General features: G+C 39.3%; 1 protein-coding gene across 2 annotated transcripts in view; it reads right to left on the bottom strand.

The window, feature by feature from the left end:
• Positions 1-20,319, bottom strand: part of JADE3 (jade family PHD finger 3) — a 136,454-nt gene that overhangs the window by 11,928 nt on the left and 104,207 nt on the right. For both annotated transcript variants that reach the window (XM_069463139.1, XM_069463138.1), the window contains exons 5-8: positions 19,308-19,498; positions 16,111-16,322; positions 9,707-9,874; positions 7,383-7,499 (exon numbers count right to left, since the gene is read on the bottom strand). In XM_069463139.1, the coding sequence (XP_069319240.1) occupies positions 7,383-7,499; positions 9,707-9,874; positions 16,111-16,322; positions 19,308-19,498 (688 nt within the window). The remainder of the gene's footprint in view (positions 1-7,382; positions 7,500-9,706; positions 9,875-16,110; positions 16,323-19,307; positions 19,499-20,319) is intronic.

Below are 20,319 nucleotides of genomic sequence, written 5' to 3' on the forward strand. Positions count from 1 at the left end.
CTGAGGGTGGTCTTGGAGACCTCTCCAACTGCAGGTATATACTTAGGGGTGGAATTGCTGATTCATAAGGTAACTACGTTTAGCATTTTGAGGAACTGCCAAACTGTTTTTCACAGCAGTTGTACCATTTTACATTTCCACCAGCAATGCATGAGGGTTCCAATTTCTCCACCTCTTTGCCAAGAGGTGTCATTGTTTGCCTTTCTTATTATTGCCACTCTAGTGGTTATGAAGTGGTAGGTATCTCATTGTGGTTTATTTAAAGGGGGAAAATAATTTTCTATATATACTTCAGAAATTATAGAAAAGAATTTAAATAATACTTTCATTAGAGGGAAAAGGTTACGCTTACACATCCACATTTGTAAGGAGAGTTTTTGTGGGATGGGAATTGGATCAGATAGGGTGGCAGAATACAAATCTTTAAAAAGAACACCAGAGACTGATCTAGGAATTAAAACATGTCTTTTCAAATCTTGAAATACAAATCTTGAAAAAGAACACCAGAGGCTGATTTAGGAATTAAAATGTGCCTTTTGTCTTTAAAGAAATATTTTTTCTGTCTTCAAATAGAAAACAGCGTGTCCTCCTCAAGAGCAGATAACTCCTGCCTGGAACACCAAGGTCATGGTGGATCTGTCCTTAGCAGTCCTTGTCCTGCTGTGCAGGACAACATCCATTTGGTTGCCCATCACCCCCAATAATCCATGAATAGACAAATGGATGAGTCAGAGCAATTTGCTCAAAACTTGGTCACAGAAACAATGTCATAAATGGTCTAAGCCAGCCTACCAAACTCATTTCAGCTACTGTGTATTTAAACTCCAACAGAAACAGTGACCGCCAGCCTTTCTGGTCTCTCATCCCTAAGGGTCTGAGAGGAGATGTCACTGCAGTGTTATTTAACTTTTCCCATGTTTATATCTAGACTCCCTTAACAGATTATAAGCTCCTGAAGGCAGGGACCAGAAATGCCTTAGAATAAGAGCAATCTGTACTAATAAATAAAATTTGAAATACATGAGAAAAATATTAAGGCACTTTCTTTCTTTTTGGGTGTGTGTGTGTGTACTTTTATCTCAACATTTCATTTTTTCCCACTAGTATCAATCACTTTTAATAGTCACTGAGCAGATGTACTTGCTTACTGATTATTTACCCACTTGCTAAAGATTTTCATTTGTTTTAAAAAAGTTCATTTCCATCATAGTCAAACTTATATTAGCCTAACTGTAAACTCATGGTGGCCTATCAATTGATCCTGAATTCCGTATGTGACTTCAGACAGGCCTTCATTCCTTTACTGTTAAAACAGGCACCTACCCAAGCCCCAAATGCTTGATGATTCTACTCAGTTTGGCTGAATGAATACATGAGCTTTCCATTAGCAAAGTTGGATTGACTATAGGAAATGATAATATGAACAATACCAAAAGTACTACTACTATACCACTAACATACTGAGTATTTACTATTAGGCACTATGCTAAGTTCTTTACCACTTTAAGTAGGTCCTAATATCATCGCCATTTATAGATGTGGAAACTGAGGCACAGAGATGTTACGTAACTTCCTCAAGTCATGTAACTAGCAAGAGGCAGAATTAGGATTTGAATCCCAGAAGTCTGGCTCCAAAAACCATATATATATAAATTTTTAATCATCCAGCTCAAAATGTCACAAAAGTCACATTCTTAACCACTGTTCCTTCTTCTCAGGGAAGGCCTAACACATCTGGACATAGGTTGAATGGGGCTTGAACATAAGATACAGAGGGACCCTACAGGAATTCTGGAAAGCTGGCAGTTAGAGGGACTGTGTCCAGGGTCTAGGCAAAATCCAGATTGCCTGGGGAACCTGATATAAAACCAGACTTTAGGATCTGCTCCAGGATTATCAGAAGCCTTCATGCTCAGGAGAAAGGTTCTAGCTTCCAGATATGGAGGCTGTAGAAATTGCCTAGTCTAGACCACAAACCTGCAGGTGTTAGATTTTATCCTTGCTAATCCAGAAAACTACTTCACACCTCTTCTCTCCTCAAACCTCTGGACCTCACTCACATCCTCTCTCTCAGCTGATGGTCCTTCTTGCTACCTCACTGAGGAAATTAAAACAATCAAAGAACATCTGCAGATTCCCACCAGCAAACATACCTAAAACTGCACCCACACGCTGTGCCTTCAATCCTGTTTCCCAGGAATAACTATCTGTGCTCTTGTCTAAAGCCATCCCTTCACTCTTCACTCCATCCTCTTTCACCTGCTGAAAACCTTGCTCCAGCAGCTTTTCCTCTCCACTGGATCATTGCCTTTGTATGCATACTGTTATGTTCTACATGGTAATGAGTACACACATACTTGTTATTCCTTCCATCTTAGAGACCTCTTTACTCGACTTTTCCAGACTGTCCTACCCCTTTCTTTGCCCTGACCCTTGGCAACGTAACTTTTACAATCACCACTCTACCTAAACTGCTCATCCAGATCACCAGTAATCACACCACTAAATTCAGGGGTCAATATATAGTCCTCCTCTTAGGTTAGCAGCAGCATTTTTACATTATTTATCTTTCCCTTCTTAAAATGCTTTCTTCCCTTGGTTTCCAGGCTACCACACTCTCTTGGTTTTCCACCTGTCTCCCTGGTGGCTTCTGCTATTTCTTCCTGTTCTCCTTGACTTCTTAATTTTGGAATGCAAAGGCCCAGTCCTTGGTACTGTTCTCCCCTCTATCTATGCTTGCTCACTTGGTGATCTTACCCAGTTCATGCTTTAAAGCTATCTATATGTCAATGACATTTAAATTTATGTCTTCAGTCCAAAACTTCCTCCCAAACTCCAGACTCAAGGAAGCAACTGCCAATTTGACATTTCCACTAGGATATCTGATAGACACTTCAAATTTAAATGTCCAAAACAGAATTAATGATCTTCTCAAATCTGTTTAATTAATTAATTAGAGATGGGGTCTTGCTCTGCCGCCCAGGCTGGAGTGCAGTGGCATGATCATAGTGCACTGTAGCCTCAAATTCCTGGGCTCAAGCGATCCCCCTGCCTCAGTCTCCTGAGTAGACGGGATTATAGGTACGAGCCACTGCACCTGGCCTGAATCTGTTCTATCTACAGTTTTCTCTATTCAGTTTATCAAAACTTCACCCTTTCCATTGTTTGGGCCCAAATCCTGGAGTCATCCTCAACTCTTATCTTTCTCTCACATACCATAACTGATCTGTAGTAAATCCTGTTGGCTCCACCTTTAATACCAATTCAGAATCCAACCACTTCTCACTACCTCCAGGGCTACCACTCTGGTCAAAGCCACCACCATCTCTCTTTTAGATTACTGTAAGAGACTAATTGCTTTTCTTGTTTCTAACCTTCCATCCTCACAGTCTTTTCTGAATAGAAAAGAGTGCCACTTTTTGGGTTTGCTTTTAACCTTTTACTATGGAAATTTAAAAACCTATATAATAGCAGAGAGAATACTATAATAAACCCTATATACCCATCATCCAGTTTCAATGATTATTGGTACACGGGCAATCTTGTTTCATCTTTTACCCCCCTCCAGTACCCTAGCTTCCAGATTATTTTCATTCCATGGAATGATGCCTTAAAAACATAAGTCAAATCATGTACCTTGTTTGTTCAAAACCTGCCAATGCCTTCCCCCTTAAACTCAGAGTAAAAAGCAAAAATCTTATAAGGGCCCTAGAAACCCTTATCAGGGGGCTGGTAAACTATGGCCTGCAGACCAAATGCAGCTGGTCATTTGTTTTTCTGTGGCTCACTAGCTAAGAATGGTTTTGTATTTTTAAATGGTGGAAAAAATCAAAAGAAGAGTATTTTATGATGTGTAAAAATTACATAAAACTTAAATTTAAGTCTATAAAATTTTATTGGAATACAGCTATGTTCATTTGTTAAGTATCATCTGTGGCTTGCCTTCATGTTACAAAGGTAGCATTGAATAGTTGCGAGAGAGACTACACGGCCCACAAAATCAATATTTATCACAAATATTTACTATCTGGTCATTTGTAGAAAAACATTTGCCAACCCCTGTCCTAATCAATCAGGGCCCCGTGTAATGTCTTTGATATTATCTTCCCATACACTCCATTCTGGTTTCACTGACTTCTTTCCTGTTGCTTGAACAGGCCAGACACACTCTTATCTCAGGACCTTTGCATTGGCTGTTCCCTCTGCCTACAACACTTTTATCCTAAACATCTGTATAGCTCTTTCTCTTGCCTTCAAGTCTTTGCTCAAGTGTCACCTTTACAATGAGTCCTACTCTGACTACTCTATTTAAACTTGTAACTCAAGTCCATTTCTCCATCAGCAAGGAAGGATCCTGGTGTTGAGGTTGACATATCTATCAAGGACAATAACTAGCATGGCTTTCAGTGCTCTGAGGAAACCTCAGATGCATGGCCTTCTGGCCAGGTGCCTGTGATTTCATATTGTTGGAGCATTCACTGCAATCCTGGAGGTTGCAGCTCTCTATAAGTTTGCCGTGGTTGAACCAAGAAAGAAGGCATACACAGATTTCTACAGAAATTATAATTCCATGAACACTTTTGAGGAGATGAGCAAGACTAGTATCTTTCAGAGCGCAAAGTGATTTTGGAACATAAAGAATTTCTTTGGGTTGAATTACATAGAAGTTTATCACTGACCTGTATTCCTGAACTATGAAACATGAATATGTAGGCTATGGAATAGTTTCTCTTGATAAATAAACAACTAACAAATAAAAAAACTTATAACTCATGTCCCCTCCCCCACATTCCCTATCTTCTTACTGTACACCATATTTTTCATTTCCATAGCACTTAGCATCTTCTAATGTGTTGTTTACTATTATTTATTATTTATTTCTCCCAACTAAACATAAGCTCAATGGCACAAAGGTTCTTTGTTGGTTTATTCACAGACCCAAAGCCTGACATACAATTAGGCATAAATATTTGTTGAATAAATATAATTCCCTTTTTAAAAAATTTGTAGAGATGTGGTTTCACTATGTTGCCCAGGCTGGTCTCAAACTCCTGGGCTCAAGTGATCCTCCTACCTTGGCCTCCCAAAGTGCTGGAATTTATAGGTGTGAGCCACCATGCCCAGCCTGTAATTACTTATCAAAATTTTAAGAATCTCAACTTGGTAAGATCTTTATAAAACAAAGACTTTGAATTCTAAGTAATGAAAATAAGAACCATTGCCCTGCAAATGAGAAACCTCTTCCAGAATGTTTCATCTATCCATCTGTCCATCCATCATCCATCCATCAATCTATTACTTACTGTCTATCTACTACATCAGGGTGTAGGGGATATAAGGATGAAACAGTCTGGGCTTACAGTTTACTAGGACAGATGAAACTCACAGATAAATAACTATAATAGAGGCAAAATGTGGTAATTCAGGGCTGTAATGTAAGCCCAGGTCTGTTAAGGTGTTTTCTCTCACACAGTGGTGTTGTCAATTACTAGCCATTGTAAACATCATCCTTCAAAACAGCAAAAGTAGGGGGAAAATGCAAATATCCCAATAAGGAAAATAAGTCAATTACTAGACACAAATTTGATATGCTATTATAAAATGACTAAATAATAATTATGAAAACTTGAAAAATATTTTATTTTTAGTGGGGGAAATGTATATCACAAACTAATCTATGGTATAATAAAATATGGATGTATTTATTCAATAAACACTAACTGAGCACTAACAATGGGCAGGCACTCTACTTTGTGCCAGGGGAAATTCACAGAAGAATGATACACAATCTTGGCCCTCAAGGGGCTCACATATGGAGAGCAACCAGGAGAGATGTTAGATAAACAAACAGGCAATGTCCTAGGGTAGTAGACCCCATGGGAATAGTTTTCCTTTAAAATTTTTTTCTTTATACTTGCTAAAGTGCTTTAGTTAAAATAAATAAAATCAATCAAAAATGTTAAAAAAAAAAGGCAAGAGGACGTATCCAATTTTGTCAGATGTAAAAATGAATTTAAGGCCGGGCACAGTGGCTCACGCCTGTAATCCTAGCACTCTGGGAGGCCGAGGCGGGTGGATCGCTGGAGGTCAGGAGTTCGAGACCAGCCTGAGCAAGAGCGAGACCCCGTCTCTACTAAAAATAGAAAGAAATTATATGGACAACTAAAATATATGTATACAAAAAATTAGCCGGGCATGGTGGCGCATGCCTGTAGTCCCAGCTACTCAGGAGGCTGAGGCAGTAGGATCGCTTAAGCCCAGGAGTTTGAGGTTGCTGTGAGCTAGACTGACGCCACGGCACTCACTCTAGCCCGGGCAACAGAGCGAGACTCTGTCTCAAAAAAAAAAAAAAAAATGAATTTAAAAAATTAAAAGGGCCTTTGGGGGTCTAGATTGTGTGTACTTTAAATATCACTTCCCAGTATAAGAACCAGGGCTCCTTGGAGGAGTGGCTGATTCCAATCTGGAGCAAGAAATCTATAAGATGTGCCTGGAACATACTGTCATGCCAGACAGCAAGGAACCTCACAAAACACCTAGAGTCACTGTCCTTACACTATGCCTTTATATGGCCCCTTTTCTGCAAAGAAGGTCAACAGGCAAACTTAACTCCAACCAGCCTGCAGCTCATATGCAGGAGGTCTAAGTAGTGGAAGGTTAGCCCTTCCTTCCCTCTTGCCAGCAGAGCCACCTTATTACATCTGGAATAGAAAGTAAAATGACATTATGGAAAGTGAGATTACAAAGGGTCAACCTTTGTGTCTTTGCTGGAGGTAACTGGCTTTTCCAAGTCCCATCCACGTTCCCCTCCCCCAACTACTGCTATTGGGTGCCACATCAGCTACTACTACTTCAAGCAGCTGAATTCCTGTGCCCCAGATGTCTCAGAAAACTTTACTTGCACTACTATACACAAAGACATACGCCAATGAGAATGACTTTCAAAACTATCCACCAGAATTTATCCATTCAAACGCATCTTTTCCTACCAAAATGTTCACTCAGCTCAGCAATAGGGCTATCTATCAAATCATCCTGCAGCTCAAGTCCATCTACAGTTAGTGAGTGAGCCACACAAGAACATGGGCCTGGTTGTTTTAAAGTTTCTTTCCATCCAGGATGGTATCACCTAGCTTCAGAATTCATTTAATTCATCAGACCTGACAGCAAAGGATGAAGATTAACTACCACTATGAATATGGAAAAGAATAAGCTGAATGGTCCAGAAGCAACATAAAAAAAAGAGATTTGTATAATGGCAGAGCCCTAGGAGTCAGTGGGCAGCCTTCTCTGTGACCTTTTGGTTAACAGGACACTCACTGAGAGGGTAAGTTTGGCCAATTTGGTGTTAGCCCACTCTACCACTTCTCATCAGGACTTACCTGAATACAAGCTCCTGTCTTCAACTTGCACAAGCTGCAGACTAAGGCCCACCGACTGGGTGGGATGTGGGAGATCTTTGTGATCGGTTCCATCCTCTCAGGACAAGCAATGCTGACCTACAAATAAAACACCAGCATAAGGGAGAGGCACCAAGACATTCCGAAAGTACCTGTCACAAACGACAAATGATGTTATGTGAAGCTCAGAACATCAAAACAACGAGGTAAGCCATGTCTCTTAAGGTTAATATGGGACTGAGAATAAATAAAATCTGTCTCTATCTACTGCTCAGTCCTTTAATCATTTGTAGTAATGTAAATGATTCATATACGGGATGAGAGGGAAGGAGTGTAGACTAGGTATGGTTACCTTAACGAATCAAAGATATCTACACTTAGGAACTAAAGAAAGTTAAGGAAAGGGATTAAAATTCACTAAATCTAGCACCTGTCGTTATGTTAGAGATGATGCCACATGCCTTGTTTCATTTCATCAGCTAAGGATGAAAAACAGAGGCAAGGACAAGTCTTTCCATTTGGTTTGCAAAGGAATTATGATATTGTAGCAGTAAATTTATGTAATGAAGAGATCGCAGCATGTAAATAGAAAGGATGAGGATGACAACAGTTTTAAAACAAAGTCTCTAAAACCACATAACTATCATTAGCTTACCCTACTCCCTCAGCAAAAGTAGCCTCAAAGTGAAATTAGTCTTTGGGAGAGTGTTGAAAGGAAAGAGATGCTTTAAAAAAAAGATGGAAAAATTCTTTTCCATATGAAAATAAGGGGTCAAGCAACTGCTGGTAAAAAGTGTTTTCATTTTTTTTTTTACAAAGATACAAATGAGTTTGAGAGAGTGATAACTTCACAAAGTGAACTGTCAAATAAGGATGGTCAAACTAGTACAAGTTCTGCCCACATCAGGAAACCAACAGAGAGATCTTGAATAGTACAAAAGGTACTAGAAACCATAAGAGAATGCCAATAGCTGAGAAAGCTTATTTTACTTTTTAAGGAACTCTTCCTGAGTCATGTTTCAGACTTTTATAAGCTGAGAGAGCCTGCTCTATTAGCTGGGGGATTTGCTGCTGGAAACCAGTCACTTTCAAGCCAGAAACCTGAGAATTCACTTTACATGACTGAATGTTCTTAGTAAGAAAAAGAAGCTACTATTCAAATATTTTTTAAAATACTGATGTCTATAGCCATAAGAGTACAAAAGTATGTATCTAGAACTTTTAGTTCAACTCTGTGAGCAGTTCATTCTCCTTTAAATTTTCCTGGCTTTAATCTTGTTAACGTTAGTTCCAGGGTAGTTACCATCTGATAATCAAGCTCACAGAGTTGAACTGCTGATAGAGTATTATTGGCTCTCCATTAACTGAATTCTGAAGTCTCTCTTGTCATGCAGTTAAATGCCTAACAGATTTGCTGGCTTGGTTAGGGTTTGGGAAGAGAGGGTGTGAGTGGGATATCCAAACAGCTAAAGAAAAAGAAAGGCAGCCATAAGATGTAAGGGAAAGAAATGTCTGGAAGCCCTGTTTTAATTTAGTGTACACAAAGCCCTTCAGGAAATACCAGCAACTGAAGGACCAGGTGAGACAATGAGTTAGATAATAGAGTTATGGATAAAGGTATTAGGCAAATGGTGAGTCTAAGCTCAGAAAAGAGTTTCAAAGGAGAATGGATAAATAAATCATTGTATATCTATATAATGGAATACTAGCAATAAAAAGGAATGAACTATTGATTGATACACACCACAATATGAAGTGCTAGCGAGACCGAAAAGAGTATATACTGTATGATTCCATTTATATGAAGTTCAAAAACAGACAAAACTGATCTATAGCGATAGAAATCAAAATGGTGGTTATTCTTGGGGGATAGGGACTAGCAAGTGGGTATAGTGGATCCTTCTGGGGTACTCTATGTTATTTCTGGGGTGTTCCATGTCTTGGTCTGAGTTGTGGTTACAGATACATACATGTGTAAAAATTCACAAAACTCTACACTTAAGAGTTGGCATTTTAAGGTAAGTTTTACCTTAAAGAAGTCTGCTGCTCATATTCTGGTCTTTTGTGCCCCTCTTCTCATATAAATTTATCAAATACCACTGGGAGTACCACTATAAATCAATCAGCATGGGCTTACATGTACACTTGCATCCAAGAAGGATCTAAGGTAGTTCAAGCAGAAGCATTACCTCAGGAACATGGGTAAGCGCGAAGAATCTCCATGCTAAGCCTGAGTCAATCTGAACATTGTAGGGAATGGGGGCACCCCAGAGCAAATGGCCTTGCAGGCCTGGATGAATTCTTACCTCTGGAATCCACAGGGCACAGCTGACATGAGCCCATTTAGTCCCTGTCCTGGTGGTCTTCATGGCTCCACCTTTCTTTGGACATAACAGACATTGTGGATGAACGCCCAGGACACAGGAGCGACACAGCCAGCTGCCTTCTGGGATTTTGACGATGCCATAGCAGGCCTGGAGGCACGAGGAGGAGAGGGGAGAGTGGTCAGCATCTTCTTACCAGGGTCAATGTCTGTTCTGACGCACAGTCACAGAGCACCCTCCGCTTTTGGGATGGCAAATAAAGATGAACAAGCTTATATCCAGGATTAATTTAAAAAATATTCAAAAAGCAACTTCCAGCATCTGTCCTAAGATCAGCATGTCTGTCCACAAGTGACTTTAAGGATGACAGAATAAGACTAGAAGGAGATATAGCCAAAGGCTAGCCCAACTGTTATCTGAGTCAAATGTTTTATAACATTTTTTCTTTTTTCCTCTGTTTTCTAAAGCTTCTTCAATGATTATGTATTATAACTAGTCAGTTAAACACTTACTGAACAACTTCTACATGTCATATACCATTGTGATCAAGAAAAAAAGTGTTAGAAAATAAACAGAATTAAAATTCTGAGGAGCAAATTAACTCATGTTTATAAAGAGCCTAATAGTGCCTGGCACATAAAAAGCACTTAGAAAATCACAGCAATTATTTGCTTGGGTCGAAGAAAAAGGGACTTGTGAATGAACCATGAATAGAATATTACACTAATCACAATAATCCATAATGAGTTCTGGAGCTGCTTCAAATCCTTTATAGAATGAAGTTGGACAAAGAAATAAATGAATTACTGGGGTAAGTGGGAGATTAGTTTGGGAAACTTTTCACTATCCCCAATTTTCCCCATCTTTTCTTCCTTACTGCTTTACTTTACTACAGACTAGACCAGGGGGACACTTGTCTCCCCATATGGCCTGGCTGGCACACCCTCTACCACTGACTGACTCGACATGGCAGCTTCAAAATCTCTGCCAGCCCCAGGAGATTTCATTTTCAGCTCAGATTCCAGTTATAACTGTTACTATCACATCTGCCCTCCCCATCCACCTGCTCTTTTTTTAAACTCCTTCTTTCCACATCAACACCATGCCTCTTATCTTCCAGATCCAAATTTGTGGACTTGTGTTACTCACTTTCTCCCATCTGCTGTCTCTGGTGCTCACTATTCCTCCCTATAGAGCGGCCCTGAGACTCTTAACCTTCCTCTCCATCCCCATCACAACTGCTCTAAGTTCTCATCACACCATGCCTGGATTGACTTACTTCTAAATTTTCTTCCTCCCCCTTCATATCTTCAACCCTTCCTCTATTTAGTTACCAAATTCTTCTCACTAAAACAAAGAATTCATACCATTGCACGTTGGCAAACTCTCCAAAGATTCCTTCTGCCCTCACCTCTCCCACCCCCGCCTAAATGAGGGGCTGGCTGTTGTCTGAGGCCTGTTTTATAAAGCCAACAAACGAAGAATGGTTTTCACATTTTTAAAGGGTTGTAAGAAGGAAGAAGAAGAATATGTAAAGAGACTGTATCTAACCCTTCAAAGAAAAAGTTTGCTGGCCCTTTATCTAAAGCCTGCTGTTACTCACATCTCACTGTCTGCTCTCATGCCCCACCACACTCAAATACAAGCCCCTGACTTGGACAGGCAGGCCCCCTGGTTTTCTTCATAACTAGTCATTTTAATTCTCATGTCCATATGTCTGCCTAAGCAATTTCCATGGTCAACTCCTCTTTGCATAGTCAGACCTTTCTCATCTTTCCAGACATGGCTCAAACTCCAGGCCTCTCCAAGAACCCTGCTCAGGTCACTGTATCTCCTTGTGTCTGCCCTACTGCCTGACTCCTGTCTTCCACTCCATGCGATTTCCCTCAAGAAGTATATAGTCAGCACCATGTATTCCTTTTCTCTACTTTAACTGTTGTGTTTCATCTCCTCAGTGAGATTGTAATGTCACTGGGGGTAGAGCTTTTATCATCAATTTACCTGGAATGCCCCCTAAGCTGAGCTCAAGTAGGTCATTTGGTGGAACAAATTACTCTCAGGAACTGAAGCTGGACTCCAACTATGCTGCTCTCATGACAGTAAGGCATCATTTTATAATGTTCCTAATCTTTTTATATTTTTTAATTTCAATATATTTAGGGGGTACAAGGTTCCCAATCTTTGAAGCTCTTCTTTCTCTGAGGCCCAGAATCTTTGCTAGTTAATAAAAGCAAGCTTCCTTCCTAAAATAGAACCTCTTTCAGACTGGCAGAAGAGAGGCCACTGGCTGGCTCTAGAATTATCCTTTATCTCTTGGCCATTCAATTGGTCAGAACACCATTTACTGAGCCTTTTGTATACTTATTTGGAGTCATAAGAACACAGAAGCTTGTATTTCATAGAAGTGGTTCTCAACTTTTTCTGGACCACAAAATGATGAAGCCTGTAGACTTTTTTGAGAAAATTTCACACATGCACTGACATATGCTTTACATATAATTTCAGGGGGGTTAATAAACATAGTGACAAGTATGATATACATGACAGATATAAAAACAAGTGAATGTACCTTCAGGTAAATTGACACAGGTCTTAATCTGAGTGTTCAATATTTGGGCTAAGAAGCAGAAAATAGATACACATAAAGAGGCTTGGAATGTCCTAACTTTCACATTAAATTTTTTTTCTTTTAGAGATGGGGTCTTGCTCTGTCATCCAGAATGGAGTCAATGGCACAATCAGAGCTCACTGAAGCCTCAAACTCACGGGCTCACAGCCTTCTGAGTAATGTTCTCATTTTTTTAGAGAAAAAATTTTAAGTTCATTGTTAAAACCTAAAGTCTACTATGTACACTTCTCCTGAGGAACAAACACTGAACATAATATGGTGGGAGTAAAGAAGAAAAATCATGTTTAATAAATTCAAATGTCAACATGTCCCCATTCTGTAAAGCAGTAAACCAAATTTTCCAAATAATTTTAAGTCACTTTTCAGTCAACAGAGGGAGCTCTAACCTAAGTATCTCTCGGAATCCAAGTGAATATGCTCACTTTGGAAAAATTTTTGATATGAAACTTTATATGGTACCAATGTCCCAGCTTTAATACATACCAATTTACGTTCTGCAAGGCCTGGTCACTTGTTATTGTCATCTCTATATGAGGAAGCAGTATCATTTATAGTCATTATTGGATGTGTTTTCAAAACAAATAAAACACCTTTGGGGAAAATTATTACGCTACACTTAATTTTGTTAGTCAAACAACCTGAAAATAATTCCTTAATATTTTGTCCCAACTATAAAGGACAAATATAGAAAATATATACAGATGACATTTTCATTATTCCCTTCAAGCCTACTACAGATCCACAATCATTTATCTGAAGCCCCTAGAATGAGAAACATTAGGAAATCCAGTTGTTCAGATCTTAGGAAAGTAATACAGTATATACATGGTATACTATCCAACTCCCCAGTAGGACCAGGGGCAATATCATATAACCAAATACATCAATATTTCTTTAACAAAATACGTGAGTATTTACACAAAATGGATAAGGACTACAAATGGTCTCATATCAGGTGAGTTCTGGTGTTGTCCCCAGATCAGTTCTGGTATGAAACTTTAGCAAAGATGTGCAGTTTTCAGAGCTTTCCAATTTCGGAATTGCAGAGAAGGAACTGTGGACCTGTATCATCAGATACTTAAGTTCATACTTAAATGGCAAAGATTTTCTGGTCTCACTGAAGGTGTGATATAAATGCCAATAATTGGTAGAGTGAAGATACATTTTCAAAATTCACTATTTTAAAGGACATAGGTAAATGAAGAAAAAGACCCAGCTGGTCACAGAATAATTCTGAGTACCTTCTACATATATAGTGTTAGATTAGATGATCCAAGGAATTAAAACAGTCTTAAGCCCTAGTTTCTCTCTATCTCCTATGTTATCTATTCTGATCATTTTAGTCATTTTGTAGCCAGAATGATCTAAAATACAAATCATATCCTTCAGGGTTGATGGAACAAAATAGAAGTTCCTTAGCTTGTCAGAAGGTACTTCACACACATCCCTTGTCTCCCTCTCTACTCTCACTCTCCATGCCTTCCCTACTCTACCCCACCATGCTACAATTCTGAAGCACTCAAAGTTGCCTCTGACGTACTTTGCCTACTCTCAATACCCCTTCTTTTTTTTTTTTTTCTTTTTTTTTTGTTGAGACAGAGTCTCACTTTGTTGCCCAGGCTAGAGTGAGTGCCGTGGCTTCAGCCTAGCTCACAGCAACCTCAAACTCCTGAGCTCAAGCGATCCTCCTGTCTCAGCCTCCCGAGTAGCTGGGACTACAGGCATGCGCCACCATGCCCGGCTAATTTTTTCTATATAGATTTTTAGTTGTCCATATAATGTCTTTCTATTTTTAGTAGAGACGGGGTCTCACTCAGGCTGGTCTCGAACTCCTGACCTTGAGCGATCCACCCGCCTCGGCCTCCCAGAGTGCTAGGATTACAGGCGTGAGCCACCGCGCCCGGCCTCAATACCCCTTCTGAACATGTTCTCCTCTCTGCCTGAACACACATTGCTGGTTTACCTGACATCTCCTTTTGGCCATTAAGATGCAGCTTGGATGCCACCTCCTGGAAGTTGTCCCTGACGTCCTATGTCCATCCCTCCTATGCATTTCCATAGCAGCTTGGACTTATATCTACAAAAGCACTTGGCATACTATGCTAAATTGGCAGTTTCCTTATAGTCCCTACATCAGACTACGATCAGCCTGGGAACAGAGACTATGTCTGCCTCTTCATCACCGACTGCGTCCTCAGCATGCAGCACATCCTGGCCCATGGAGTACTGTATCTATTTGCTAGATAAATTAATGAAATGAATAAAACATACAACAGGTTCAGAAGAGTAGGGGAGTTCAAGAAAGGATCTGAACTAGACCTTGGAAGATATGTAGATTTTTTTTTTTTCTTTTTTGAGACAGAGTCTCACTCTGTTGCCCAGGCTAGAGTGAGTGCCATGGCGTCAGCCTAGCTCACAGCAACCTCAAACTCCTGAGCTCAAGGGATCCTCCTGTCTCAGCCTCCCGAGTAGCTGGGACTACAGGCATGCACCACCATGCCCGGCTAATTTTTTCTATATATATTTTTAGCTGTCCATATAATTTCTTTCTATTTTTAGTAGAGGTGGGGTCTCGCTCTTGCTCAGGCTGGTCTCGAACTCCTGAGCTCAAACGATCCACCCACCTCGGCCTCCCAGAGTGCTAGGATTACAGGCGTGAGCCACCGCGCCCGGCCAAGATATGTAGATTTTTGATAGCTGGAGGTGGGAGAAGACATTTATAAATTGGGGTGTGGCTAAAACATGGAGATAGGACAGTGTCAGGAATATTTATCACTGCACTTTGAGTAACCTTATTTTGTTGGAGCATAGAGCTTATGGGGGAAAGAGCTAAAAAGAGGGTTGATATCATCATCATTATTATTAATTAAAAAGGCAGTGTGGAAGAAAGAATGAGAAATAACTGGCTTGGGTAAAGTCATTTCACCTCTCCTGGTATTTGTGTAAAATTGAGGAGTTAAATAGTCCTTTACAGTCCTAAAATTCTGTGATCTTTAAAAGTAGGGTGGACCATGTACTTATCAAATTGGTATTAACTGATCAACACTTAGTGCACATATAGCAATAACATTCATTGGGGGTTGGGCAGATGGGAGGGGGGAGGAGGGGATGCGTATATACACACCTAATGGGTGCAGCGCACACCATCTGGGGGATGGACATGCTTGAAGCTCTGACTCGGGTGGGGCAAAGGCAATATATGTAACCCAAACATTTGTACCCCCATAATATGTTGACATAAAAAAATAGAAAAAATAAAAAATTAAAAAAAAAGTAGGGTGGATCTAGCTTCCTGGGAGCCATACATTTGGGTGATGGAGGAGGGCCTTGGGTACCAGGATAAGGAATACAGACTTCCATCTATAGAAGTGTAAACTCACCAAGATTACTGGCCATGGGTATAATCTGATGATTCCACAGAAATTTGAAGGCAGTGGAAAGACCCTGCCCACCCCCTGCCCCCAAGGCAGGCAGCAAGGAGACTCCCTGGGGAAACTGAACAAGGCAATCCCAATGGTCTGGGCATGAAGTAACACAATAAAGACCTGGGTTTAGCCCCCTGGGGTAAGTTAGCAGGTAAGTCATCGTGGAGATCATAAGAAGTACAGTTTCTAGAGAAAATACTGAAGAACAGCAAGGCCAAATCTTTATTTTCACTCTTAAATGCAAGCTGCTACCCAGATATGGGTACTGGAGATCATTACTGAACTTTAGAAAGGCTGACTGTGGGGAGGTGGCGGTCTCCATTCTCACTAACCTGATGCACACAGACGTTACACTTATCACAGAACACCATATCATTCCCTTCTTCACTGTCTGGAGACCGGCACACATCACAGATCACATCTTCATCGTACTCTATGCCTAGCCCTTCCTCCGTCTCAATAGCATGGTTCATATTCTCATGGCAATGGCGTTCCAGGACTTCTATTGTCTTTTCCATAAGATTCTCATCAACTGGTTCACAACCTGCACAGAAATACAAACAATCAATCAACCCATCAGTCAGCTGTCATTCCCAAATCATCTACTGTGAGCCCAGTGCAGGGGTGGGTGGGATTCTGAAGGATAAAACCATCTCTTCCTTGTCTATGACAACCAGATTTCAAAAAATCTTTTACTAGGGCTACTCTTACATTTACCTATAATCATATATTAGTGTTTGACACATGAAAGGAGAAATATTAATACATTTCATCATATTCCTTAGAAGATATATTATCGACCCTTTCAATTTTCTGTCTGAATCCTAGCCAGTCTCCTCCCAAATCTCTCTCCATTTTTTCTTATTCCCACTGTGGGAGGACTGTCACCAAGCTTTATAATTTTGACCACTTTATTCTGTAGCATAATAAAATAATTAAAATCACATAACTATTTGGACATAAATAATTTCATTATTAGCAAATTAGCTTCAATGAACACATCTAATGGCTACATCAGAAAATTTTCATATGAAAATGTATTAAGCCATAATAGAAAATTCTAGGTCTTATGTGTATGTGATTATATATATAAAATATTTTTTTCAAATCTGACTTTTAAAAAAATCCAATAATATTTTTCAGTGGCAAACTATAATACAATATAAATCTATTAGCATTCACAAGCATCTAACTTCAATTCTGAAATTATCTTTTTTGCTTCTTGATTCCTTTTTCCTTCCATACTTTTATTTTCTCTTAGCCTTCCACACTTAATAACCCAACTAAAAGATTCATATGGCCAATGCTGGTAACAACTAAACATTTTTTTTACTTGGGAGGACTAATGATTTTGTGATAGCACATATGTATTTATTCTAACAGCTTGTAAACTCAGGAATAATCCTCAAGTGATCCAAAACAAATTTACTCAAGTATTCTACTTCATTTGTAATATAAGATGTCCTAAGAAACTTCGGAATTCTACATAAACTACCATTTTAATGTTGTGGCTACTCATGAAACCAAAAACTACCCAGGCCTTATGTTCCATTTTTCCAGCCAAGACAAATTTCACATTTTTTTTTTTTTTGAGTAAAGGAGTATAGTGTCTGGTTAAAAGAGAACTTGGATTCAAATTCCAATTTCACCTATTAGCTATGTAAACTCTGGCAAGTTACTTATCCTCTTTAGAGCTTAGTGCTCTTACTATAAAATAAGAATAAAATGAAGTTCATTGACTTGTAGTGAGACTGAGATAATGTTTGTACATAGCTTATTATGATGCCTAGTAAGCAGTAAAAACTCAATTTAAAAATTCCTTAATCTAAACCAAAGTTTATTTTAAGCTGTTAAAAACCTCACTACAATATCATTCACTCTAAAGAAAAACTTGAGAAAAGACAATCCTCTTTAAAAACTCTCCCAAGTCTAAATGCAACGAGGTATCCTGGAACAGAAAAAGGTCATAAGTGAAATTCCAGTAAAGTCTGACATTTAGTTAATAGTAATGTACCTGTGTTGGTTTCTTAGTTTTGATAAATGTACCATGGTAAAGTAAGATGTTAACATTATGGGTACTGAAACTGCATGAGCCGTTTATGGAAACTCTCTGCACTAACTGTGCAACTTTTCTGTAAATCAAACTATTCCAAAATAAAAAGTTTATTTAAAAACTCATCCAAAGGGAAGTAGTTGCAAAATACCAAAGAGACCTCATTATAAGGTGGTTTCATGACAAAGGCAGCATTGTAATGATTGCAATGTCTACAGATACTATATGCCTCATAAATACAACTGCGTATTGAGCCATCAGTCCAATTGATTATGCCCTCATACTTTGACCTTCCTTCTGTCAGTCTTTTATTCCCTTCTCTTTGTGGTTCCCATCCTAAATTGACCACCCCCCTCTCCTCTTAGAGGGCAGAGCAAGAGAAGACATAAAACAAAGATTGAAAAATCAAGGAATAAGTATTGGTTATTGGCAGAATAAACACCATCGCCATGCCAAACTGGATTTAATACAATTTTAATTTTTTATTCATGTGCAGTCACATACCAGCCTTCAAAGAAAGAAAGAAAAAAGAAGGGGCAGGGAAGAAAAGAAAAACCACTGATCCTTGTACTAACAATGAACAAATGTGATTCAAACAAAAATGAAATCAAATGTATCCTTCACCATATCTCATATGGAAACTTACAAAGCACCCACAGTTCCATGGGAAAACTTGGACCTGAACACTGCTTAGACTGAAAACAGGTGAACTAGAGCTGTGTGTAAGTATAAAGTGAGTTTCCTTTCAGCCTTGCATTTCCCAGCCTTGCTTGTATGGTACTGCATAGCACACATTTACTTAAAATTATTATGTATACTTCCAAGATTTTTATTTGTTTGTTTTTGTTTCATTTTATTTTCTTTTTTGAAAACTGTGTGACAACTCTAGAACTCACTGGAAGTAGCTAAGAACAGCTTTAGGGCTGTTTTGCTGTAGGCCTGCCATTCTTCTTTTTCCAGGCAGCAAAATTATAAGTCCTTCATTAAAGGGTACCAGCATAGCAACTGGTCAGTTGTGGTGGTACTGCCCAATGCTGAAGCTAGAGCTTTTCTCCAACTCCCCTGGCAGAGGGGCCTCTACCTTTGGCCCTGCTCACTGATCAGAATGCTTTTCAGGGTTGAGCCAGTAATTGGCTTCAAATTCCTTCTCAACCATAAGTCCAATTGGTCATGACCATTCTCACATTCAGAATTGGGAAACAACCTTGTGAAACCTGCATGCCATCCCCAATTTGTGTTATTTATTGTGAATGAGGAAAGAAAAGGTCAGATTTAAATGTTATTGCTCTATTTCAACATATTTATGCATTTGAAGAAATACCTCATTAAGATAAGAGCAAAGAGAAAAATAAATGAAAAGGCCAGAAAAAAAAGGAAGCAACAAAATGAAAGCAAGTTAAAGGGTCCTGACAACCTTAAAAAAATTGTGAGTCAAGTTAAGCCAAGGCACAACTTACTTGTGAGAAAAGAACGTACCCATTTCTGCAAGGTCTTCATTGAGTTCCTGAAGCCAGAAGATATCCATGTCATCTAGGTCGTAGCGGCACACAGATGATGCCATCTCCATGACGTTGATGTAGCCAGACTCTGTGGTCTCTGGGCTGGAACAGCTGATGTACTTTCTGGGCCGGATAAACAGAACCTCCTTTACCTTCTCGGCTATAATCCTAGAAAAGCAAGAGAAAGACATTGGTAACAATCAACAAATGACAGATTCCAAGCACTGACTGGATGGGCCCAACAGCACTCAGGCCATACAGTGGAGTTGGATGCTGGATAAATATCCTGCTTTGCCCTTTGGGAGGTCTGGCAGATCCCTTTCTAGAAAGCAAATGATTCTACAAATTGTTCTGGCATCTGCTGTGAACTCACTGACAAACAATAATCTTCATTCACCTTTGTGTATCCTGAGTCTTTACTACCATTCATTCTAATAAAATGTTGCTGCATTAGTGTGTTCTTGGTGCAATGGCCACCAAGTTTATTTAGAAGGGGAACTTGGGAGGGGGCGATATCTTTACAAAGGCACACCCATATCCTATACCAAAGATGTATTCCAGTGAAATTAATGATTTTCTACCATGGAGACAATACTGGATGGTGGTAAGAGTGCAGGCTTTATACACACAGGCCTGTTTTTTTCTGTCATTCATTAGTGTAGTGATCCTGGGCAATCACTTAATTTATATAAGATTCAGTTTTCTTAGCTAAAAAGTAGGGATAACAATCATAAATTATGATAAACATAATACAAACTTGTAGGACCATTATGACAATTATATGAAAAAAATAGAGTGTTTGGCATGGGGAATAGCAAAAATATTAATAGATGCTTAATAATGTCATTGTTATTGTTGTTATATTCCTTATTATTTTCAATATTCAAATGAGTTAAAGCCAAGAGGCCATGGAGTTATACACACTCATGGCATTTCCCAGCCATACACAACAGCAACCATAAATCTGAGCCCAGGTAACATGATGGGAT

This window comes from Eulemur rufifrons, chromosome 30 (genome assembly GCF_041146395.1).
Source record: "Eulemur rufifrons isolate Redbay chromosome 30, OSU_ERuf_1, whole genome shotgun sequence".
Lineage (NCBI taxonomy): Eukaryota > Metazoa > Chordata > Mammalia > Primates > Lemuridae > Eulemur > Eulemur rufifrons.